The sequence below is a fragment of the Vanellus vanellus genome (genome assembly GCF_965231255.1).
Source record: "Vanellus vanellus genome assembly, chromosome: 6".
In the NCBI taxonomy this organism is placed as follows: Eukaryota; Metazoa; Chordata; class Aves; order Charadriiformes; family Charadriidae; genus Vanellus; species Vanellus vanellus.
The window spans coordinates 26,992,420-27,019,235 of record NC_138911.1 but is presented as its reverse complement, the minus strand read 5'-3'; the positions used below and the strand labels follow the sequence as shown (position 1 = coordinate 27,019,235).

Sequence of the window (26,816 nt, the reverse complement as noted above, 5' to 3'; positions counted from 1 at the left end):
GCCACAGTCAACCATTCTCTGGGTGATTGGTAGTATAGATGTAAGAATACACTTTCCCACTTAAACCTGAAATGTCACTCCATTGGGGTTTTATATTAATCATTCCTGCAAGTAACTAGGCTTGCTGTGCTTGTAGCAACAATCCTCTGTGGGTTCAGCATGGCCTATTCTGTTTCATATAATGTGTATTCTTTTTACTTGTGTTGTGATCTGTAAATATAGTTGAAAAACACCACTCTCTTCCTGAAGGCAGTCCCACGCTTTTGCCAAGCTAAAGCAAAGCTATATAAAGCTTACCTAGAGATCTGTAGAAAATGACATGAATCGCATCTCAGAGAAAATATGGTGGATTTACAGAGTTGAAAACTGGAAATATAGGTTATTTTGGAAATTGAGTATAAACAGCACACATCATAGAATGGTTTAGATTGGAAGGGACCTTGAAGATCATCTAGTTCCAACCCCTGGCTGCCATGGGATACCTTCAGCTAGACCAGGTTGCTCAAAGTCCCATCCAATGTGGCCTTGAACACTTCCAGGGATGGGGCATACACAACTTCTCTGGGTAACCTGTTCCAGTATCTCACTGCCCTCATGGAAAAGAATTTCTTCTTAATATCTATTCTAAATCTACCCTCTTCCAGTTTAAAACTGTTACCCCTCGTCCTATCACTACATACCCCTATAAAAAGTCCCTCTCCAGCTTTCCTGTAGGCTCCCTTTAGATTCTGGAAAGCTGCTATAAGGTCTCCCTAGAGCCTTCTCTTCTCCAGGCTGAACAACCTCAACTGTCTCAGCCTGTCTTCATAGGAGAGGTGCTCCAGCCTTCTGATCATCTTCATGGCCCTCCTCTGGACCCGCTGCAACAGGTCCATGCCCTTCTTATGTTGAGGGCTCCAGAGATGTACACAGTACTCCAGGTGGGGTCTCATGAGAGCAGAGTAGAGGAGCAGAATCACCTCCCTCCACCTGCTGGCTACGGTGCTTTTGATGCAGCCTAGGGTGCAGTTGTCCTTGAGGGCTCCAAGTGCGCATTGCTTGCTCATGTTGAGCTTCTCATCCACCAACACTCCCAAGTCTTTCTCCTCAGGGCTGCTCTCAATCCATTCTCCGCCCAGCCTGTGTTTATGCTTGGGATTGCCTCGCCCCACGTGCAGGACCTTGCCTTGTTGAACTTCATGAGGTTCACACAGGCCCAACTCTGAAGCCTGTCCAAGTCCTTCTGGATGGCATCCCTTTACTCTAGCGTGTTGACCGCTCCACGCAGCTTTGTGTTATTGGCAAACATGCTGAGGGTGCACTCAATCCCAACATCCATGTTGCCAAGAAAGATGTTAAATAGTACTGGTCCCAGTACCGACCCCTGAGGAACACTACTCGTAACTGGTCTCCACTTGGACAAGGAGCCGTTGACCACAATTCTTTGAGTGCAGACATCCAGCCAGTTCCTTATCTACTGAGTGGTCCATCTGTCAAATCCATGTCTCTCCAGTTTAGAGACCAGGATGTCATGCAGGACAGTGTCAAATGCTTTGCACAATTCCAGGTAGATGACATCTGTTGCTCTCCCCTTATCCACCAATGCTGTAATGCTGGCCTAGAAGGCCACCAGATTTTTCAGGCACGATTTTCCCTTAGTGAAGCCGTGTTGCCTGCCACCAACCACCTCCTCTTTTTCCATGTGCCCTAGCATTGTTTCCTGGAGGATCTGCTCTATGACCTTGCCAGGCACAGAGGTGAGACTGACCAACCTGTAGTTCCCCAGGTCTCCTTTTTAACTCTTTTTAAAAATGGGGGTTATGTTTCCCTTTTCCAGTCAGTGGGATCTTCACTGGACTGTCATGACTTTTCAAATATGATGGATAGTGGCTTGGAAAATATATGCCTTTTACAAAAGGTAGAAATGTTATACTGTAGAGAAAGAGGAAGAGAGGTGAGAAGTACTTAAGATTTTGGAACGCTGATCCAGTTAAATCTTAAAATCTGTTCTGTAGAGAATGAGGAGATTCTTACACTCATTGAATGATCTTTTGCTAAGTAGAAAATAAGTTGAAGTGATTTTGCGCTTTTTAAAATGGTGCAATGTTTTTAGATGAGAGCAGGTATTAGCTTCTTTTGCATTTTTATAGTTTTAATAGTAACACTCGTCAAAATGGGTTTGATAGTTTTAAAGCAGAAGAAAAATGTTTCTAAAAATTAGCTTTCTAAAGTCATGCTTGATTTTCAAATGTGAGTATACGAGTGCCACATAGGTTCTACTTGTAATCCCCCTCTTTTCTACCTCTTTCAATGTTCAGTGTTCTTATCTGTTTTAGAAAGTACAATGAAAGGGTAAAGAGAGAAGTTGTGCTGTCTTGCAATTTTTAGCAAGAAATAAAATTTTGGGTTTAATTTTATATGGGCATTTTAGACGCTGCTATAAATTTAGGAGTCGGGTATACAATAGATTGTTTGTTTATAAATTATTGCTTACACTCTTTGCAGTGCTTGCAAGTTGCTTAATTGGTATGACAGCTGCTACTAGGCCAATCTACTATTCTACAAATAGTAGAATATATTGTTAGAATGGCTGTAACTCTTCTGTTACAGGGTGGGACTCATGATAAAAATGAAGAAGAAAGTTCAGAAAAGTGCAAAAAAAAAAGATGAATTTGTAATTGAATAAAAGCTCTTTGCTGATAGTAAAAGAGGCTATCAAGTTTACCACAGAATGAGTTTTGAACTATTTTAATGTGTGAAATTACACAAGAATTGTTAAATGTTTCTCTTATAAAAAGTAGCATTTCTTCTGTCCATTTCAAACCCAGAATTATTTGCATATTCTTTTTGTGGTTCATTATTGAACTCAGCATATTTTTTGTTAAAAGCTTTTTTCTTTTTCTGCTTAACAGAAAGTAGTAACATTGTCTATCATCATTCCTGAATGTTAATGACAATACATTTAGCTTAATTGCAATCCAATATATTTTTATATGTCAGAATTATAATTTCAGATTTTTTTTTTATTCTTTTCACAGAATATGAATGAAGAATGATGCAATATTAATGCTTACTGCATATAGCCCCATAAGGATTTTCTCTAAGGAGTTGCAGTAAAATAAACACTGAGAATAATTTTTCTCCGGTACAATGTGGTGAAGCAGAGGAACTGAAATTGTCCACTTTTGTACAGGCTAAGGACTTAAAATGTTTGTTATTTTGTGAGCAGAAGCAGTTCTGGAGTGAATTGAACTTCTGAAAATGCGGCCATGGACTGGTTCCTGGCGTTGGATTATGCTCATCCTCTTTGCATGGGGAACTTTACTCTTTTATATTGGTGGACACCTGGTACGAGACAGTGAGCACCCAGATCACTCTAGTCGCGAATTATCCAAGATACTTGCTAAACTTGAACGTTTAAAGCAACAAAATGAAGACTTAAGGCGGATGGCAGAATCTCTCAGGTAGGATCTAAAAGTAAATAAAGCTTTTCAGAAAACGATTGAAGTATGAAATATCAGAAATTAAATTGAAAGGGTTGTTTGTGGCTTTTTTTTGGTAAAATCATGTTTAACATTTAAAAGTACAATAATTGTTGTAATCATTACTATATATACTGCAAAAACCTTTAAACAAATAATGTACATTTAGTTTGGTCTAATATAGTTATTATTTAATAGTTGTTATTTAATGGTGTCCAAGTGTTACTGTCACAATAAAAGAGTTCTGTAGGTGAGGAATTCCTCAATGTGAACTTCAAACAAGTGCAATTACTATGACATTCAAATGAATTAGAACAGCTAATGACTTTTCTACACTTCTGCATGCAGTCACTAGAAGAGCTCATTTTAAAAGTGCTGAAAACGTTTGTACAGCTTGTTGAAGGTAAACGCGAACTTGCTGAAGATGAGCTGCAGTAGACTGCTGCATTATATGAATTCTTTAAGTTTTTTTCCTTGCCTTGCGGCTAAACTTGCAGCAGCATTTGTAAAATAGTAGGATCATCTCCCTTTTTATAATTATTTGTTACATTATAGATGGGTACAATTGCAAATTAAAGTGTTTTTTTTTTTCACCTTTTCAGACTGACAGCTTTTAACATAGACTTCTGGTATCTCCTATCCCAAGAACTTGCAAGGGAGAGCTTCTTAGGCAGGATGCGTGCTGGGGTCAGATTGGACCTAAGTATCCGGACATCACCACATGCAACCTAAAAGTCCTGATGGGTTGTGGGGACAAGAGCAGAGGTTTCATATGTTGTAGGAAGCTAGAGAAGAGCAAAGCTCAATACAAGATTTTGCAGAATGGGAGAGTGATGTTTATTTTTAAAATCTCTTAAGTGACATGAATTCACTTCCTGTCTCTTTCACAAGCACCAGGATGTGTGTAGCGGTGGTCTTGCCAGGATCACCTGTGTAGAACATGGAGAGCAAGAGGCACTGGCAGTTGAGTCTTCATCATGTCTCTTGGGTGGTTCTTGCTTGGCCACGAGAAATTGATTTTGGACTTGCCTTTTAATACCCTTTAGGAGCAGATGCCATTTTAGATCTTTGACCTTGCTATTTTGCTTCATTAAGGAGTTGCACAAATCCCTTTGTTTTCCTTAGTAGGTTGTTTTATGGTTCTGGTCCTGTTCTTGTATCTTTAAGTCAGTTTGTTTCTCCTCTTGGTTTGAATGAATTCACACACATGGACTCTGTAGCAGTGAAATGAATACCTCTTCTCTTCAGCCTTTTCTGATGTTTCTTCTAGTGCATTCTCTCTCTTTCATGCATAGCCAGGGCTATTTGATCTGGTAGGCTAGGTAGACTTCCCTGCCTTAATGAATTTTCTTTTCACTACACTCTGTTCCAGGTTTTTGGAATGCACTGTACATATGGTTGCATGCTGATGAGGCTTCTTAGCTTAGAAAAACAAATGTCTTATTTTTGAACCTGTCAGCCCTGAAGAAGTACCTCAGCATTCATGTGGTGTTGCACAGACGTGGAGAAATTCTGCTGACCCAAGTGCCCTCTACACTAAGCATGGATAATCTTGAGTAATATGGTCATGAATGGCTGAGTGGGCTGTAGTTTTCTAAGCTCAATTTATTAATATATGATATCAACTGTGTTGGCAGAAGGTTTAATATATTTTTGTTGGCTAAATGGTGTAATGTAGAGTATGCTGCTATGAAGAAACTTAAGCAAGATCCTATATTTGAATAAATACAGTATCTTTAAATTCCTTTAACATTCGAAAATAATAGTGAACCTTAGTGTTTCTTGCCTCAGAGCGGGAAATATTTGGCCTTGAATGTAAAGATTACCACCCTCCATGCTTTCAGCCCCCCATATTTGCCTGAATTGAATGAATGATGATGTGATGTATTGCACAGTCATTGAAATATAATGAGTTCAAATTGCACAGGGACTAGAAGAGAGTGAATGTTCTTGATTTTACTCATGACAGGGTACTCTTCCTCTCAGTAATGAGGCAGTAGATACAGGAGATGCATAGATACAGATTAAACTATATTTTAGGCAGTGATGATTGTTCTAAACACCTTTCTCTGTTTCCCTAAACTATCTATATTCGGGTAAATATTACATCTTCAGTGGCCGAGTTTTAAATAATAGCTTATACCATTGATAATTTTCCATGATTTATAGAAATAAAAACATGAGGTTAGTTCTAATCTAAACATGTTAGAATACAGCATTCCAATATTCCTTCTCTATGCTGCAGTTAATTGCTGCAATTTTCTAGAATTAAATTAAGTGATCCAAAACTGTCTTAACTGGACTCCGTTCAGCTTCTTTTTTGTGAATATATTGCTGAAAAATATTTCTGAGACCTTTCTTCAAAGTGGTTGTATGTAACCACAGGAGAATCTGAAACTTGCATGAGAAAGCCTAAAATGACTTTAAATGCCAATTTGAACAGCAGCACATCTCCAGGTGCAGTAGTCAGTGCTGGCCAGAAACGAGCCAGCTTGGAACTGGAAGATATTCAGGTATAGTTTTTTTTGAAGTACTAGACTTTGAGGGAAGTGACGTATCACAATGTAGAAGAGCCTTTACATTATTTTTATTGAGCAAAACCCAGTGATACTGTTTTTATAGAAACTTCACAAATAGGTTTGAGAAATATCCTGGTCAACCTGCATCATTAAGGTTTGCCAGATAGAACAAGTGGTGTTAAAAATAATTGTTAGCTTTAAAATAGACCCATTTACAGTTTTATAGCAATATGGCTATTTAAAATGATGCATAAGCCAACAGCCCATGGATTCAGTATCTGTGTCCTGGAAGAGACCACTGCTGCTGTGAACACAATTAAAGAAACAAAAAAGTTCTTAAGTTCAGAAATTGAATTAGAATTAGGCAGAAAAGATTACTTTTGCTTCAGTTAACCTCTTAAAGTGAAGACTTAATTTGTTTTAGGCTTTACTGATCAAAGGCAGAAAGGCTGAAACTATTATTTGAATATGATTTAATTGCTAGAAGTTTTGGTTTTGTACTGAAAACTCTTAATTACTGATACTGACTGTGAAATCTTAGTAGTTAAGATGACAGTCTACATAAGTGTATCTTGTAAAGGTAAACCCTATTGCCAAGCTGGATTTTGTTACACTGAAGTAAAAACTTGGGTTTGCTGCCCTTCTCCACTAAGATTTATATCTGGAGAACTAGAGGTGACTTTTATTCCCACAGAAACGAAGTACACTTTTTCGGTGGAGATATAGAATATATTATGGCATGCAACAGAGTTAAGCTAATGCATGAGTTTAAGCATATTTCAATAATAACTTAAAGTTACTTTGGGAGGGCTTTAAACAAGACGAGAATGTCTATTTGGAAAGTTGTAACAATAAACACGCTACTGATTAGCTAGACTAATTAAAGTATTTTGACATAATTAGATAAAACTTTTGGATGGTAAAAGCTCCAAGTTAATAGAATTTATCTTAGTGGGCAAAGAAGCTTTGTGAATGGTAGAAAATTACCATAATATCTAGCTGTGTCATTAATAATAGCTAGTTAGGGCAGAGAGGAAGGGACAGAATGCAGGTATGGTTACTAGAATTCAGTAGTTTGCTAAAAGTGTGTTGTAACAATTTCCATTTTGAAATTAGAGAGAACTGGTATTTAACCTTTAATTACATTGGGACTTTAGTTCTATGGTAAAGTACATTTCAATAAAACACATTTCAATTGCCAAGCATTTCCCATTATAATGGGTTCTTGTGATTTCTCTGACTTGCTTCTCACCTGATAAAAGTGTCAGTCCTCTGGGACGGTTGAAAATAGGAGCTGAGCTGTGCTTAGTTTCATCCAGCCATCCATGAATGCCAGCATACAATGACAAGAAGTGATCTTTCTGCTCTGAGATTTGAATGCTCTTTTGCTGCCAATTTATGTAGTAGCTTCTCATCCCCAAAGACAACAATGACAGCAAAATAAGAAAATGAAAAACATGCCTTATGAAACACACCTTAGTGCACGCAAAATCAACCATTCAAAATTTGAGAAATGTTGTATCTGTGAGAAAGCTTTATGAAATCTTGCTTATCCCTTTTTTGCTGTATGATATATAAATCGAATTTGATCTTGTAATTTTTCCCCTGGTTGCTTGTTTTCACACAAGATGCATGAGGAGTAGAATTAAGGTTTTAGGGCAGCAAGAGGTCTGTTTGTTTGGTGTTTATTTTGTGGATTTTTTGGTTTGGATCGGGTTGGGTTTTTTCCCCCAATACTTGTATGTTTAATTTCACAAACTACATCATGTTCAGATTTTTTTTCTTTAAATATTTGTAATTGATTACCCATATTGGTCAAGAATAGTTCATATTTTTGTATGGATTTTTGGTGAGGTTATTTTGAGATACGTTTTTTAAATATGTACATTCGCAATAGTGCAAGTTGGAACAGTCACATCTTTTTGAAAATTGTCTGAAATAAAAATATTTGTTTAGGAGCTGAGTACACTTTTGTGGTGCACTTCTTGTGACTTGAAATTACTTCAGGCACCACTTAGTTTTTACAGTGTACTTGAAAAGTGAGAAGTTATTGTAGTTTTTCTTCTGTCAATATGATGCTTTGTAAAAACCTTACTTGTGGGCTATAAGGAGGCACAGATTTATATTAATGATGAAGAAGATAAATGGAATTAAAAGTGTTTTGTATTGCCTGTGTTTTAGAAATTACGTGTATGAATATTGTGGTATAATGAGATTTGGAGTGTTACCGTAGTCCTTACACGTTTATTACCAATATTGTGTGAGCAAATCTGGGTTGATTTTAGAACTAGCCTGGATCCCATTACAGTGCAAAACAGTAATAAAACTGAGGGTTTTTTATAGATTGTTATTTTTCTATTCAATAGCCAGCAGAATTGGAAGAGCTTATTGCAGATGTCGTAGGTCTTACAGCAAAAAAGGAAAATCTTTACTACAATTTAAGGGAAACTCAATGGGAAGTAATAATCAAAGTATTACATAATGTTGTTTCATTGTTTGCCTGCAATGTAGTTTTACCTGAAAATTTTATTTAATAGTATGATGACTGCTAAAGGCTGTTACTGTTGCATCTGTATGATATAAGGCTTTTAGGAGCAGCAGAGCTTAAAATTACTACATTTGGAATGTCGGATTTTCTTAAATGGGAACTGGAAAAGTTGTGTGTATGCCTTCATCTGTGTCCGAGACTTCCTTTTTTGCAATACGTTAATGGTTCATAGTATTCTATGCTTCTTTGTGTCTTGCTGGGTGATAGTCAAATTTTTATCTTTTATATATATTTTTATATTTATATTCTCCTGGAAGGTAAGCCTGGCAGTATAGGAACCAGTAATCTCAGACTTCTCTTCAGAGAAATAAAGAATCTTGTTAAATGTATTCATATTGTTTTCCTGTTACTAATACATCACATACCGTATATGTTTATTTCCTACGGTCTATTAAATATTACATTTCGTAGAACACACAATTCTTTTAATAAATACAATAACCTGTTTCTTATATGAATAGGATCACATGTTATAAAGTAGAACAGGAGTGGAAAAGGGTAAAATGTAATCAAACAAATAAAACCAAACACCAGTGTTTCTAGACATTATTCTCATAGTTCTGAGCGTAGTTTCAGAAAGAAGAGGTAGGATTTTAATTTTGAAAGATCACTATAGTTGCTTTAATGTAGTTGGCGCTGAGGCTGGGATAGAATCCAAACTCAGGATCAATTAATTGTAAGCAAATCTATTAAAGTATTTCTGTCAATTCCTCTGGGCCCAGTAAGCCTGTAGTAAGCATTGAAAGGGACTTGGATATAAGAATAGCTTTGGGTTGATAAAAATTTAAATATTATTTGAAAGTACTGTTTTGTGTTACATGTATTTGAAGTGTCTCAAGTTTGAAGCTGAGGCTATTGCACAGGCCAGTGTGCGAGGGAGGAAAATCATTGAGCTATATGGTGTGCATCTCTGCTCTTTATTTTGGTTTTGGTGCAATTCTGAATTAAAGGAAGGGCCACATCTTCGCTCGCTCTTTATTTCCAGGTAACATTGTTTTCTTTCAGTTTTATTTACTGAAATGGTTTTATTTTAGAAGGGTGGAGTGAAGAAGGGTGAAGCGACAACTTATATTCTTTTTATTTGTTTGTGTATGTTAGTGTTCATTAATAATTAAACATAGTTTTCTTCTTGTGAAGAAAAAAAGAAATGAAAGAAGAAAAGCCAATCATAATGTGGCTTTAGTTAGTTATAAACCTTCCAGCTCTATACAAAGAACTCAGAAAGATATAAATTAAAGAATAATAAAATATTTGAGTGTAAACTTGGGAAATCTTACATTCTTCCTTTTGCTGATAAATTAGGGTAACCTTTTAAATACCTTGGAAATAGGAAAAGTTTAGAATGGTTTTTATGTTTTTGTTTTTTTTTTTTTAATTTTTTTTGCAATCATTTTATGCAGTATGGCAGTTCTTCCAACTCAATTGAATGTCACTACAATTAATTTTTGAGTAGTTCTTTTTGCCATCATTGATTAAGGTTGGAGATTGCTACTTTGCCATTGCCCCTCTATATTACCTGAAGGGGTTGAGAAAGTGGCCTCAGTGATATGGATGTTGTATGCAGAATTCTTTTTTCTGTCTTTAAGTGTAGCTGCATTACTAATCAAGGGACAAAGCAGAAATGGGTTATCTCTACAACATAATCTTTTTGATGTTTAAAGTTATACAGTAATATCTTTATTTGATAGGAGTTCATTATGGAAAAGATAATTTATATTTGCTATAAAATGGTAGGATACAGCATGCAAAAATTGCACTTTGTAAATATTGAGAAAAATAATTCAAACGAACCCACTATTTGGTGTATTATTATGGCTGACCATGTAAGTGGATTATAAATTTGCTTATTTTGTATTTATAAATTAATTAACAATGTTGTCATAGCAATAAGTGAAGGATATTCTGTGCTAGATGCTTACTGACATGCTCTTTTATTGTTGATTAGAATCATCATAGTTTAGGTAAACTTAGTTTAAACTCAGATTTTAAGGAGCAAGTCAGTTTTCAGGACTTATTTTGGTATGAAAACGTATGTATAGGTTTTTCAACAGGAATTTTTATTCATAAGTATGCATTATTCCTAGGACATTCTGCACTGTAGAAGTTATCTACATAGATGGTGACATAAGTGTAGATACGGATTTTAATTCAAACACTTTTTCCCTCAAATGTTGCCTTATCTCCAACTCAGTTGATGTACTTGTAGAGGGCAGTAACAAGCAAGCTGTGCTGGTTGCAGAGAAGAACCTTTTCCTTAATTTTGAGACTGGATGAAAGTGAGGAAGACAGCAATTCCAAGTCTGATGAGGTAATAGATGTAGAGACAAAACTGCAAAAAGAACATGTTATTGTAGTTTTATCCTAAAATGATGTAATTTTTGAAAGTCCAAACAACTAGTTTAGGAGAATGCCCCCCACCCCCACCCTAGCTCCTTTTATCTAACAACCTGAATATAAGAAACATTTTTATTGCAGTATGCCAAAGCAAGTTGAATGTTAAATGGCATGTACTTTTCTTTTTTAAAATCTTAATTATATCAGATGGTCAGAATTATGGTCCTTCTTTCACATCATCCACAACCATCTTTCTGTAATTGCTACTTTAACAGACGTTCCTTATGTTTGAGGGATGTGTGTGCTCCCTGAAGATTGCTTATGGTAATGATTTTGTATCCTTTTACCTTATTGTTCTTCAGAAATTCTACCTTTAGGGAATGTGCCTTATACAACATAAGATATTTCATTTTTATTGGTAATTTTGTGGTTAGTTGTCCTGTCACAATCCAAATTGTGATATCAAGTTGGCAGATCACAAAGATATTTCAACCTTGTGGTTTTAAATTATTGCAAGAGCTTAAATGTGTTTCAATACGCTTTTTAAAGGCTTGTTTGTATTGTCTTGTACATGGCAATACAGAAGGGGGATGGGCATATAACTGGGCTCGATAGAGAGGCGCCTGGGGGTAGTAGCTCAGCACTTGTGGGGCAGAGTGCTAGTATTTTTGAGGATTGGAAGGCCCACCACCCTTCAAGAGCAAAAACTGTACACTCATTGGCTTTTCTGAAATGCCTATACACTGATGCACGCAGCATGGGGAATAAACAAGAGGAGTTAGAGATCTGCGTGCGGTCCCAGTACCATTATCTCATTGCAATTACTGAGACGTGGTGGGATAGCTCATGTGACTGGAACACTGTCATGGAGGGCTATGTTCTCTTTAGGAAAGATAGGCCAGCGAGGTGAGGTGGTGGAGTCGCTCTTTATGTGAGAGAGCAACTGGAATGTATCGAGCTCTCCCTGGGAGCAGATGAAGAGCAAGTTGAGACCTTGTGGGTAAGGATTAAGGGGCAGGGTAACATGAGAGACACTGTTGTGGTTGTTTATTATGGGCCGCCTGATCAGAATGGGGAAGTTGATGAGGCCTTCTACAGACAGGTGAGAATCGCCTCACAATCACAGGCCTTGATGCTCATGGGGGACTTCAGCTACCCTGATATCTGCTGGGAAGGCCACACAGCTGGGCATGTACAGTCCAGGAGGCTCCTCCAATGCATTGACGATAACTTTTTGACTCAGGTGGTGGAGGAGCCTACAAGGATAGGTGTACTTCTGGACCTAGTACTGACAAACAAGGAGGGACTGGTGGAGGATGTTAAGGTTGGGGGCAGACTGGGCTGCAGTGATCATGAGAAGATTGAGTTCAGGATTAAGTGCAGTATAGACAAAATGACAAGTAGGGTTGAAACCTTAAACTTCAGGAGGGCTAACTTTGATTGTTTCAAGGAATTGCTTGGAGAAATCCCATGGGAGAGGGCTCTAGAGGGTAAGGGGGCTCAAGAGAGCTGGGAAGGGAATTTACAATAGGTGGAAGAAGAGGCTGACCGCTTGGGAAGAGTATAAGAATGCTGTCAGACTATGCAGGGAGGAAACAAGGAAAGCCAAGGCAGCCTTGGAATTGAACCTGGCAAGGGATGTCAAGGTCAATATGAAGGGTTTCTTCAAGTATATAGGAGACAAAAGGAAAACTAGGGAAAATGTGGGCCTGCTGTTGAATGAGACAGGTGCCGTGGTGACAGATGATGCAGAGAAGGCAGAGTTGCTGAAATCCTTCTTTGCTTCTATCTTCACTGCTTGGGCTAGTCCTCGGGAGACCCAGAGTTTGCAGGTAACAGAGAAAGTCTGGAGGAAGCAAGACTTTCCCTTGGTTGATGAGGATCAAGTTAGGGATCAGTTAGATAAACTGGATATCCACAAGTCCACGGGGCCTGATGGGATGCACCCTGGAGTGCTGCGGGTGCTAGGGTAAGTCATTGCTGTGCCACTCTCCATTACCTTTGAGAGGTCCTGGAGAACAGGTGAGGTGCCTGAAGACTGGAGGAAAGCCAATGTCACTCCAGTCTTCAAAAAGAGCAAGAAGGATGACCTGGGAAACTACAGGCCGGTCAGCCTCACCTCCATCCCTGGAAAGATGATGGAACAGCTTGTTCTGGGTGTCATCTCAAAGCATCTGGAGGAAAAGAAGGTTATCAGAAGTAGTCAACATGGATTCACCAAGGGGAAGTAATGTCTGACTAATCTGATAGCCTTCTATGATGGGGTGACTGGCTGGGTGGATGAGGGGAGGGCAGTGGAGGTTGTCTACCTTGACTTCAGCAAGGCTTTCAACACTGTCTCCCACATCATCCTCATAGGCAAGCTTAGAAAATGTGGATTAGATGAATGGACAGTGTGGTGGATTGAGAACTGGCTGACAGATAGAGCTCAGATGGTTGTGGTTAGTGGTGCAGAGTCTAGTTGGAGGTCAGTAACGAGTGGTGTCCCTCAGGAGTGAGTACTGGGTCCAGTCCTGTACAATATCTTCATCAATGACCTGGATGAAGGGATAGAGTATACCATCAGCAAGTTTGCAGATGACACAAAACTGGGAGGAGTGGCTGACATGCCAGAAGGCTGTGCCGCCTTACAGCATGACCTGGACAGGCTGGAGAGTTTGGCACAGAGAAACCTTACGAAATTCAACAAGGGCAAGTGTAGGTTCCTGCACCTGGGGAGGAATAACCCCATGCCTCAGTACAGGTTGGGGGCTGACCTCCTGGAGAGCAGCTCTGTGGAAAGGGACCTGGGAGTCCTGGTGGACAACAGGATGACCATGAGCCAGCAATGTGTCCTGGTGGCCAAGAGGGCCAATGGCATCCTGGGGTGCATCAAGAAGAGTGTGGCCGGCAGGTGGAGGGAGGTCATCCTGCCCCTCTACTCTGCCCTGGTGAGGCCGCATCTGGAGTACTGTGTCCAGTTCTGAGCTCCCCAGTTCAAGAAAGACAGGGATCTGCTGGAGAGGGTCCAGCAAAGGGCTACAAAGATGATTAGGGGATTAGAACATCTCTCTTAAGAGGAAAGGCTGAGGGACTTGGGTCTTTTTAGTCTAGAGAAAAGACTGAGGGGGGATCTTATTAATGCTTATAACTACTTAAAGGGAGGGTGCCAGGAGAATGGGACCAGTCTTTTTTCAGTGGTGCCCAGTGACAGGACAAGAGGTAATGAGCACAAACTTGAACATACGAAGTTCCACCTAAACGTGAGGAGGAACTTCTTTCCTTTGAGGGTGGCAGAGCACTGGCACGGGCTGCCCAGAGAGGTTTTGGAGTCTCCCACTCTGGAGACATTCAAAACCCACCTGGATGCTGTCCTGTGCAATTTGCTGTAGGTGACCCTGCTCTGGTGGGGGGGTTGGACTAGATGATCTCCAGAGGTCCCTTCCAACCCCTATCATTCTGTGATTCTGTATCTCGGTATGGTATGATACTGTACATTTGTTATAGAAACAAATTCACAAATGGATTGTTCATACACAGGGAGTATATTTAGCGAGTGCACGTGTTTCAGATTAGAATGTTTTCCTCAGTTTTGTCATGCTTGTTCCCTCAGTGCATAAAAATTACATAAATGAACAGTTATTGATAATTCCTTTTTATTTACCATGGTAGCTTTAAAACACAAATAAATATTTTGCAATAATTTAATTATCCCTATATTGCTTTCAATAGGGAGCTTTAAGAATGCTGATTTTTTTTTAATAAATTTCCCTCAGGCTATGTAGTTTCCCCTTCCACCTCTCCCACCCGCTCCGAAAAAAGGGGCTTAAATGCTATGCTTTGTGTGATACACCTTTCAGATGCTCACATTAGGTATTTATTCCCTTCAAGTGTTCCGGTGAAAATGGACTTTTCATCAGTTCCTAAATTTTTATTGGTATTTAATTATCCAGATCTGAGAGACATTACAGTTAATGACATCTCAGTAGGATCTTTAAAATGCTGTCATTTCTGGTTTAGTGTGTAAATACTCCCTCTAACCACTGTTTTCTCTACGCTAGAGGCATCTTTTCTCTGGCAAGGGGTCTTCCCTTATGGTGCCTTGAAACTCTGTATATTTGTGTGGAGAGAATATCCCTTTCTCATTGTGTTCATATTCCATTACGAATGAAGAATCATCTTCATGTTCTGCAAGAGTTCTGTATTCTTTACAGTTCTCAAGACTTTTCATTACACATCTGTTTCCTCTTTTCATTTTCAGGGTCAGCTCTTACAAAGGTCTTATAAAAGGTGGAATAATTTTTAACCCTTGTATCCAGCATAAGTGTCATTTCTCTAGAGGTAAAAGGGGGTTTTATTTTCCCTGCATTAATTTCTAATTTGTGAGGCAAACAGAAGACAACATCTAATTTCTATACTTTAATAATTAGTTTATTAAAATAATCAGTTTATTAAAATGTGAATTCAAGTTGAGATGATGAACAAACCTCAGTAATAATCTCAGGACTGATATAGGGCTCATAGATTTCAGTATACGTATTTCCATACTTCCGTGCTCACATACCAGAGGTTTCACAAATGGATGTTACAGTTGCTACTGTTGTTTTAGGTGGCCAGCGGTTTAGAATACCAGAGTTGTCATAAAAAAATATCATGATGGTACATTTAAGAAGCTGGGATCTTGTTCTGAGGCCAGAAAATACATTGAAATCATATTGTGCCAATATCTAGGAAGACTTAACTTAAAAGTGGAGTTCCAGTGCTGGAGCTCTGGTTCTCTAAGAACATATGGCCAGCTTTCAAGCCCAGAATGCGTTTCATGTGTGAACATAAAAAGTAGCCAGAACTTGAGTTCTTGATGCGAAGGCACATCCCTTGATTAGGCTTGGCTTGTGTGCCAGTCAGTCCAACAAACAGTCTGAGTTAAGCTGCTGCAAATACTGTTTTCACAAATAGAGCCCAGGATTGGTCTTGTCAGTGAGTGGAAGTCTTGTAAACAGCACAGTTTAACACCAGGTCGAATCTGTGTGCTGCAGCTGTGTTATGCACTGTTTTTCTCCTGTGGGGTCGAGGTTTTAAAAACTTTATGTTAGTATGTTTAATTTCTTCTGTTTTTAAGAAAATGAATGCTTATCAGCAAAACAGTATGGAACAAAAATGCGAGGAGACCTGAACTGTTAATGCAAATAACTTATCAAATAACAATTATATTTATAAATAATGTAATTTCTTCATTTTCTATATCCTAGGATACCAGATGGTCCCATTGATCAGGGACCAGCTGCAGGAAAGGTACATGCTTTAGAGGAGCAACTTTTGAAGGCCAAAGAACAGATAGAAAACTATAAGAAGCGGACAGGAGATGGTTGGTAGATAAGTTTTCTTTTACTTCTAAAACAAGTTTTGATATTCCATATCACAAATGTATTGTTTTCTTAACAAGTAACTCAGCTACAAGTGCTGATGCTTTTACACCTTTCTTTTTTTTTAATAGGAGGCCTTGGAAAAGACCATGAAATATTGAGGAGGAGGATTGAAAATGGGGCTAAGGAACTTTGGTTTTTTCTCCAGAGTGAATTGAAGAAGTTGAAAAATCTAGAAGGAAGTGAACTGCAAAGACGCATTGATGAATTTCTGTCTGATTTGGGTCATCAGGAAAGGTACTTCTATTAGTTGATTCAGCATATATGTTGTTGTATACGCAAAACATAGCACTATGACAGCTACTAGTAATAAACTTAACCCTATCCCAACTGAAACCATGACAGGGTTATGGATTGATTTAAGTAAACTACTGATCACTGCTTAAAAGATCTCTTAGGATAAATTACTGATATATGGGCTAAAATATCATGACTGAAGCATGAAAGTAAAATTATTACATGTATTTCATGGTACTTAGAGTATATATCCAGATTTTGTCACTACAGCTTAGAGCGTGACCCTTTAATTTGATATATTTTCCTTTTTTTTATGAGAAGACCTGGATCCTGGATGCCAGTTTTTGTTTTTCAGTTGCATATGTCTATATATGTGCATATGTACATATTTGTACATATAACAAACCCATTAAAAAAACCTTGAAAATGTTTATTTTAGGTATCTGATTACCCATTTCATAAATACTAGAAAATAAGTTACATTAATCATTGGGATATCATATAATTGGAATTACTTTAAAATTGGGTAATATCTTAATTTCAGGACTAATTGTAATTCTGAAAAGTCACTTCTTTTTATAATCAGAATTTAAAATAATATTTTAGATAGAAATGGCCTATAGTTACATTGTCATTATTATGTTGTCCAAAGCTGTGTTGGAATTATATTTTCAGTCGATGTTGATCTTCTGGCCTCCTCGTTGTTGAAGTACCTTTTGCATTGTACTAAAACGTTCTGAATGAGTTTTGTTCATGCTGAACAAAATTAATCCAGGAAGTGTTAAAAATTCAGTAAAATCAGTCTGTAAGCCTATTATATTTATAACTCTATGTTCCCAACAGGATTGCAATGGCAATTTGTGTCTCATTAGTAAACAGTCCTAAGAAAATAGTTAAATTAACTAAATATAGCACCGTAAATAAGTATCTCTTTCCTCAAAAAGCTGCGATCTGCATATGTGAACATCAGTAGTAAGGCATGAATCTTTGAAAATAATACTGTAGTAAAAGGAAAAAATAGTAAGAATTTTCAATTCTTTGAACATAATGTAAGCACTATTTAAAATACAGTTTAAAAATAATGTGAATTTGATTATTAATGTGGGGAAATAATTTAGTCCATTAAATTTTGTAATTTAATTTTCCACAATTCCAAATCCCAGTTTGTCACAGGTTGATGGAGTTTCAAGTGAGAAGGGACCATTCAATTATTGAGAGTTATTATCTATATAAAATAAGCCATTACATTTCATCCAATTATTTCTCTTCTGAATGCAATTATGTATATTTGACAGAAGTAAAAGTAGTGCTTGGCTGTAGCAGATTTTTCAAAAAGACTTGATATCTTCAGTTAAACAGTCAACTAACAGAGAAGCTGCCACTTCCTTGGACAGTTTGTTTCAATAGTTGCCTCCACTCAGAAATATTTGTTCTCTGGAGAATTTATTTCCATTTAGACTTCTTGGACTTCAAGTCATTGATTCTTGATGTACCTTTTAAACTATCTGTGCCAAAAGTGGAGCAAGTAGTCTAATTCCAGACTTACTGATGTCCGTCATGGGAACAGAATCACTGTTGTACATGTTCCTGCTCTGTTTGTGTAGCCAGGATCACATCAGGCAGTTGCCATGGTGGAACCTTGAATAATGTTGCGTGTTTGATGCCAGAAGGTTTTTATGTTCCTGCCTCTCAGGATCAATCCTTTTCGAATTCTTTTCCTTCCAACACCAATGACTATTAATTCATTAATCCCAGCTTACAAGTTTTCTGTATTTCTGACAGTCTTATCTGCACATCTCTCTGTACCTCAGGATGAGGTGAAACCCATACTAGAAATGCATACTCCTTTGCATTGAATAATAAAAGTCGGCATTGTAGACCTCTGGAAGTTATGAGTCGCACTGTCGAAGTCTGAAACTACTGTGGTACTGGAAGAAGTTTGTATATGATGCAAGGAATCAACAGCTGCTCTTTTTTTTTTTTTCTTTATTTAAGAATTTTCTTGTTGAGTAAAAGTATTCTTTAGACTGACACAGTGGTTATCAAAAGCAAAATGTCCTGAAGTCTGTTGAGTAGTAGTAGTAGATCTGTGTAGACCTTTGTGTGTGATCCCCAAAGTGGACTAAAGTAGTTTAAGCTAAAGCCAAATAGCCAGAAACTAGGTTTTAGTAACATAAAATGCAGACAATTTTTTTTTACAATGAGGAAATTGGAAGTAATTGCATAAGAGAAAACAGATACAAAAATATTTCTACACTATTCAGCCTGTGTTCTTGATGTATTTACAACATGGACTTCGGGCAATAAAATGATCTTATGTTGCATAATGCTTTTCTCGATTGCCTCTAGTCCTGAGGAAATTTGTTCCTTCACCTTTGAGGTCAGGCTGTCTGCTTCTTTCCCTTTAATCTTTCAGTCTTGCTGTGTGAGTTGTGGGAAAACTCCCAGCTCCTTGTATGTCCATCCTTTGGCCTGTGGTGTGCTGCTGTCTCTGGGGTGTTCTTGTGCCTTAGAATGCACAGTAGCTCCCCAGGGAAGGAGCAGTCTCTTCTTCCCTCCACACAGTCCATCTGGTCTCTTCTCCTGAAACGAACATAACATGATTTTAGAATGAGTAAATCAGATGCTCTCATTCACTCTGAGAATTACAGTTTTTTGTGGACTTCTTGATTTTTCAAAGGGATTTAGCAAGTTGCTGAATGCCCTTCTGTTGACGGTGGTGTCTTAAAAAATTATTACCTATGTATCTTAGACAAATGGAACACTGCACGTGAAGCTGGTATTAATTATTTTTATATATATACATAAACATATCTCTTAGATAATATATATTGTTTATATATTAGATTATAATCTAATATTTGGATTAGAAAGATCAGTGTTAATTGTAAGTACTTAAGGCAGTTTGTAGTGCCCTCCTTATGTGGGAAAGCAGATAAAGGGGTGGGTTAGTGATCAAATGATGAGATAGCTATGTAGGGAAAGTGGCTAAGGTTTGGGTTTTTTTGTTCATGAGGGAAGCCTGTTGTGTCATAGAGAAGGCTTGCTTTTTAAGAGGTTAAAGAGACTTTTAAGAGACTTAAAGACAATTTCTGTGACTCCGGATAAGTAGTATTAGAGTTCTTTGTTAATCTTTGTGCTGTTATGCCAACGGTCTACTATTAATATCATGGCGCTTTTCTTGTTGGATGCCTTAATCGCTATTTCTTGGCTGTGTCCTCAGGGTTGTGTAGATTTTCGCCCAGAGTGCGCCAGTCTGCTATTGACTCTGTTTAAGAAATAACTTTAGCCCAATGCAGACTTTCCTGCATTATGGAATATGTAATTGTGTTCTTATAGTTGCCATAGGGAAGAGAGTTCTTGAGAGTAACTTCATCTTAACAGTCGAAAGACTATTTGATATAGAGTTAACAAAAAAGACTTGTTGTCATGGTTGTTTCCTGTGTTGGCATTACGTTGTTTGCAATGTGGCTGTTACTGACTTAGTTTCATTCCTTTTCCTCCTGCGAAACAGCTGTCATCAGGGCTTTTGTGGTAGCCGGCCAAGGCTTGACACGGAGTGTTTAGGCATATTTTCACATTATTTCCTTTGAATTTGGTGGAACAAATCACAATTTTTTCTTTGACTTTTTATTTGTTGATGTAAAGTTTCTAGGAGGTTTAAATGTAATTTTGTCTTATGGTTGGAATAAATGTCTACACTGATCTTTAAAAATGTGGTAAAAAAGGCTGCCCACCCCCCTTTATTTGTGACAATCAAATGCAGATGATATATATAGCCAGATTCTTTACTCCATTCTCTTTTCCATGAGCAAAATGCTTTTAAGAGCAGCTCCAAGATTTAATTTATGATATGAAACAAAAATAACAAGAAGTTGATACTGTTGTTTAGTAATACAAAGAAAGACCAAGTTTGACTTACTAAATATCTGCAGCACCTCTGTCTGAAATTATCTTTCTGCTGTTTTACTACCCACGGTAGCTTCTAATAATCCTGTCCAGGCTCATCTTTTGTCTGCACTTAGCTATCTTGGGTTCATGGATCACTGGTTCATCTACTTTTTAGCTCTCCGTTTGGAGACTGACTCTGGTCTTTGGCATTAGTCTGTCTCTCTTCTAAGCCTGTATTAATAAGCCATCATGATGGTCTGCCAAACTCAAAAGAACCTAGCAGATGTAAACCTAAGAAATACACGTTTTGCAGCAGGAGCAATCAAAGAAAGAAGGACTCCGTGACTGAAAGTGTGTTAAAATTGCACAACCTTATAATCATTTCTGTGTGATAACACCTGTGAATTTTTCAGTTCCTGGTTTACTTCAGAGTTTTATAAGAGTAATTTTTTTTAAAAAAGATTGTGGATACTATCTGAAAACTCTTTCATGAATTCATAACATTTCCCACAAATTACTTGATATTCTTTACGGTTTTTACTGAGCAAAGCTGCCTTTCCTTAAAGTGTTGAGTTACTGAGACTGTGTAAGGACTCTCATCTTTCCTCTTACCTCAAAAATGATGGAAAATAGTTATATTTCATCTGTAAGGCTGATTATTTAAATTATTTAAAAACCTTTGCTTTGTCATGGTCACCATGGCCAAGAATACAAAAAATAAAATTTGGACAACAGTTTTTTTCCTTACACATAGGAAAAACTACTTAACAGCTGAGATGGAAAACATTTTTTTTTTATTGGTAGACTTTGTATTTTCAGTTATTTTAAGAGAAAATTTATTGGAAATATATTTCTATAAAGTGAAAGGAGAGTATACTGACTAGTGGAAGGTGTTCCTGCCCATGGCAGGGGTGTTGCAACTAGGTGATCTTTAAGGTCCCTTCCAACTCTAACCATTCTATGATTCTATGATCACAAGTACAGAAAAGAGTTTCCTAAGGCCAGTGAAAGAGAGCATTTGAAAATTGTTTTAAATGTGGCTGTGGTTGCACAGCTGCTCTTAGTGATAGCACAGGATATTTTTTTTAATGTTTAGACCTGAAATTTATAGTTTTTCTTTAAACATCCAGCATGGTTGCATCCTGATTGAGAAGAAAAATATATTTAAATCCCAAGAAAATGCATGTGTTTCCTTTTTTAATTCGCCAACTAGCCTGTACTGCTTTCTATAAATTGGAAAACACTGCTTCAAAAGAAACAGATTCTTTATCTGTTCTGTTATTTGTATTTAAACCGTTGTACTAGATCTACTGCATCACTAGTTCAGTGCTAATTGGCCCTAAACTGCGTTTGCATGTTATTTTGGGTATTATGCATCTTTAAAAATTAGTGATTTGAAACTAGTTACCTGATGATACTTGTTTATATTTTGTACAAAGTCAGAGTAAGGTGTTTCAAGCTCAGTTGCCTTGTAAAAGAAAATCCAGTTTATACAGTTTGATATTAGAATGTAAATATGGTAATTCCAATTGATTGACAGAAGGTGAACATTACTGCTGCTGAACAATTTGGGTATAATGCTTAATACAGCAACAGTAGATGATATAGTAAGTCAGTGTCACTGTTATCCTGCGTAGAAGGATGGGTATGAAAAATGGAGTAAGTGTATGAGAATGGAAGATACAGATCCAACCAGAGAAGGTTGTCTGATCACTATGCTGATAAAGATAGCTCTGTCTCAGTTTGATTTATCTCAATATATACTGCTTAAATATTGTGTTGTTGGAAATAATTGCCTAGCAGAGATATGTCGTATGCTCACTTGCTAAGCTTATTTACAAGGGATAGCCTTAGCTAACTAGGTTTGTGGTTCCAGTACTAACAAGTGCTGCCGAGAACAGTGTCTTGTATTACTTCACTGACAAGACCACTTCAGAGGTTGTTGAGAAATATGCTTGTCTTCCCCTCACACTCTTCTATGTCACCTCCCAGATTTCTCTGCCTTTGTTCTGTTGCATCTCTTCCTGGTGATCAAAATTGTCGTTTATCAAGAACTTGAATCAAGAAATTGTAACATCTCAAGTTCAGATGAATGGCTTAAGAAAAGTGGTTCAAACTTAAAACCCCATCATTTTTATGGAAAAATGTTCAGCAACTTTAAATATTCTCAGTCTATAAAGGCAACTCTGACATTATTGGTACTGAATTGGGCTACATTCTACTTGTAGAATAGCCTTTAATGTTTTTACAGATATTTTGAATGGTTTGCCTCCAGTTTTGTATTTCCTCCCAAAAGCCATAGATATAAAAAAATCTTTTCCTGGGTGCTACTCTTTGGGCTGTTTTCACAAAATTCCTGGCTAATCTTAGCAAATAAATGTCATATACCATTTTTCTTCTTATGATATGGAGTTCTTTGTCCTCTTATTTGGCCACCAAAATGTGATAACCCTAAGAAGATGATGTCTAGTGTATTAGATAACCTAAATTTAATATTTGACAGTGGCTCAAAATTAATGTTTTGTAGCCTAGACTTCTAATATGGCCATGAGTCTGTTCTGGATTTTTTATTTTTTATTTTTTTTTTCATTTCAGTAATCAGTAGCATGCAGTCATTCTAAGCAGGCAGCATGCTTACCTTCTTCCAGAGTCAGAAGGAGCTACATGCCATAGGAAATACTGTTTACTAAACCTTGTAATTGTATTCTGTAGTTAGTTTTCACTAATAAAAATAGAAGGATTACTGTTGTACCTGTGCTAAAGACATTTGTAATACTATATTCCATACAAGCACAGTAAGATGATTGTAGGAAGCAAAGTAACAATGCATTATCATAGAAGCTACTGTAGGAATCACTATTGCACTTTCATCTGGGGCCTTTGGATAATGTTTCTAGCATGGAACTATTCTTTCTGTTTAGTTTCCTTTAGCACATACCGGAAACAAATGCTTTATATCAGGCCTAAGAGTTTTTCTAACTCATGTCCTATTTAATACTATAATTACTCATGCGTAAGGAACTGGTGATCGAAGCCAGTTTCCATCATTTATCAGCAGTCCTGGCTAACTGGGGAGGTTCTAGTTGAGTGGAAGATAACAAATGTGATGCCCATCTACAAGAAGGGCTGGAAGGAAGGTCTAGGAAACTACAGGCCTGTCAGTCTGACCTTGGTGCCAGGGAAGGTTATGGAGCTGATCATCCTGAGTGCCATTATGCAGCATATGTAGGACAACCAGGTGACCAGGCACAGTCAGCATGGGTTCACGAAAGGCAGGTCTAACCCGATCTTCTTCTGTGACAAGGTGACCCGCTTAGTGGATGAGGGAAAGGCTGTGGATGTTGTTTACCTGGACTTTAGTAAAGCCTTTGACACTGTTTCCCGCAGCATTCTTCTGGAGAAACTGGCTGCTCATGGTTTGGATGGGCATACTCTTCGCTGGCTAAAGTACGGCTGGAAGGCTGGGTTGAAAGAGTGGTAGTGAATGGAGTTAAATCCAGTTGGTGGCTGGTCACAAGTGGTGTTCACCAGGGCTCAGTACTGGGGCTGGTTCTGTTGAATATCTTTATCAATGACCTGTACGAGGGGATCAAGTGCACCCTCAGTAAGTTTGCAGATGACACCAAGTTAGGCGGGTGTGTCAACCTGCATGAGGGTAGGATGGCTCTGCAGAGGCATCTGGACAGGATGGATCAATGGGTGGAGGCCAATGGTATGAGGTTCAACAAGGCCAAGTGCTGGGTCCTGTACTTGGGTCATAGCAACCCTATGTAGCACTACAGGCTTGGGGAAGAGCGGCTGGAAAGCTGCCTGGCAGAAAAGGACCTGGGGGTGTGGGTTGACAGCCGGCTGAATATGAGCCGGCGGTGTGCCTGGGTGGCCAAGAAAGCCAATAGCATCCTGGCCTGTGTTAGAAATAGCAGGACTAGGGAACTGATCGTCCCCCTGTACTCAGCACTAGTGAGGCCACATCTTGACTACTGTGTTCAGTATTGGGCCACTCACTACAATAAAGACATTGAGGTTCTGGAGCGTGTCCAGAGAAGGGCAACAAAGTTGGTGAGGGATCTAGAGAACAAGTCTTCTGAGGAGAGTCTGAGGGAACTGAGGTTGTTTAATCTGGAGAAATGGAGTCTGAGGGGAGACCTTATCGCTCTCTACAACTTGGAGGTTGTAGAGAGGTGGGAGTTGATCTCCTCACCCAAGTAACAGGTGATAGGACAAGAGGAAATGGCCTCGGGTTGTCCCAGGGGAGGTTTAGATTGGATATTAGGAAAAAAGTCTTCACCGAAAGGGTTGTCAAGCACTGGAAGAGGCTGCCCAAGGAAGTGGTTGAGTCACCATCCCTGGAGGTATTTAAAAGATGTGTAGATGTAGTGCTGAGGGACATGGTTTAGTGGTGGTTTTGGCAGCGTTAGGTTGATGGTTGGACTCAATGATCTTAAGGATCCCTTCCAACCTAGACGATTCTATGATTCTATATGTTAAATGGAGGACACAGTCTTTCTTGGCTTCTTTTTGGATTGTGGGGTAGGAGGTGGCACGCAGAAACTGTTTTTGAGGCTATAATTGAAATGCCTGTTTAATTTTTCTTTGATTTCATCTGATCGTCCAATTAAGTAATGCTAAGGTGGTTTACCACTTTAAGATTGTTTTCCATTGTTGTTTACAGGTCAATAATGACCGACTTGTACTACCTCAGTCAAACAGATGGAGCAGGAGATTGGCGAGAGAAAGAGGCCAAAGATCTAACAGATTTGGTACAGAGGAGAATAACTTATCTGCAGGTAAGAGGGTAGAGCTTTTAAATCAAAGTAAACTTTTTTTATTTTTATTTTTTACATAAACCACTTAGCTATAACCTTGTAATAGAACAATTACATGACAATTTTAAGTGAATGTTTGTATATCAATGAATTACATGCAAAAGGAATTAGAAACTTTGTTTCAAACGTTATTTTATATGTATATGGAATTATAGTATTTCAAGCAAATCTTTGTAGTTTTTTGGGGTTTTGTTTTTGTTTGTTTTTTTTTGATACTTGGTTTTCACTGGGTTGTACTTAGCTGTTTGGATTCTTTGTGTTATTATAAAAGATAAGTCTCTGCATTCCATTTTTGATTCTTAGAGTATCAGGATGCATATATATGTTTGCACAGTGTTAAAAATAAAAATATGAAAGTCCTTCTATGAAACTTCAGAACAAGTAGCTCATTTTTAAAAATATGAGTATGCAAAATTGAAGTGCTTCTATAAGATATTGTCCAGTCCTCGACTGTTTCAACAGTTGTGTGCATAAAGCCATTTTAATATGTGTGCTTGTGTATGTCTCTAAAGTTTAAACAAAACTTGATCTGAAGCTTTTGGACTTTTATTCATGTATGAATGCATGCAACTATTTATGTGGTGAGCAAAAAGATATTTGATGTAGTCTGCTTTATTTGTACTTGGTTTGTTTTTCTTTGCATGTGTGCACCTCTGCTCTGTTTTGTATGGTCACCCCTAATGTCTGATCTTTTCTCTATGTAAATAGCTAAATTTGTTTCTCAGATTTTCATTGTTTCACATTTCACAGTTCAGTTCAGACCAAGTTATGTATTTGTTGCTTGTTAAATAAAAAAAGACACCCTTCTGTGGAAAAAACTTCCTTTAAATTATTCAGGAGGCAGCGCTTTATTGTCTCCCATCAACTCCTTCTTGAGAACTATTCCTCATTCTTCCATTTTTGATGTCACTGTTTGGCAATGGTGTACTGTAACTACTTTTCATGCTGATAAGTATGGCCTTTCTTTGACTTTTTCTCTTCTTTCATCTTATGCATTTGTTGTCTTATCTAAGCATGTATACGTTTCTCGAGAGTGATTGTCTTCCTATTGCAGTAGTTTAGGAGAACAGAAGCTCAAAATTGAAGCACTAAATAAATGCTTACATTGTTTTCTAGTGAATTTGAAACAAATTTACTTACTGAGCAAAGAGCTGGGAGCCCAATTAGCTTCTCCTAAAATTCATTCAGATGTGTATAGTCTATGATAAAGGGCTGTCCTCCCTGTGAAAGTAATTTATTCTCATTTGAAAAAAAAAAAAAGTAGAAACAATATTAGGAATAAAACCAGTGCCAAGTCACAACACATATAGAATCCTAATGTTTCATATTTGTAACACAGCTAGTTAAAGCATTTCAGAGAGCGTATTATAAACTCAGGCACTTCCAAGAAAGGTAACTGTCTTTATTGTTGTTATCTTGAGAAGGAAACCTGATGATGAGCGTGAGCAGGTGATTTACAGAAAGCTGTGGTATTAGGTTTAGCATTAGTATTAGGTCTAACATACTCAATTTCCATCATACAGGCAATTTTTTTCTGTTTTATTTATAAATTTGTTAAGAAGGAATCAGTAGTAAAATTTCTGTCAGGGGAAGAACTG

At 37.7% G+C, this 26,816-nt stretch overlaps 1 protein-coding gene across 1 annotated transcript in view; it reads left to right on the top strand.

The window, feature by feature from the left end:
* The first annotated feature begins 3,138 nt into the window (after positions 1 to 3,138).
* Positions 3,139 to 26,816, top strand: part of FUT8 (fucosyltransferase 8) — a 71,095-nt gene continuing 47,417 nt past the window's right edge. Inside the window, exons 1-4 of the mRNA XM_082485701.1 lie at positions 3,139 to 3,443; positions 16,091 to 16,206; positions 16,336 to 16,501; positions 25,065 to 25,179. Coding sequence (XP_082341827.1) covers positions 3,241 to 3,443; positions 16,091 to 16,206; positions 16,336 to 16,501; positions 25,065 to 25,179 — 600 coding nt within the window. The 5' untranslated portion in view covers positions 3,139 to 3,240. The remainder of the gene's footprint in view (positions 3,444 to 16,090; positions 16,207 to 16,335; positions 16,502 to 25,064; positions 25,180 to 26,816) is intronic.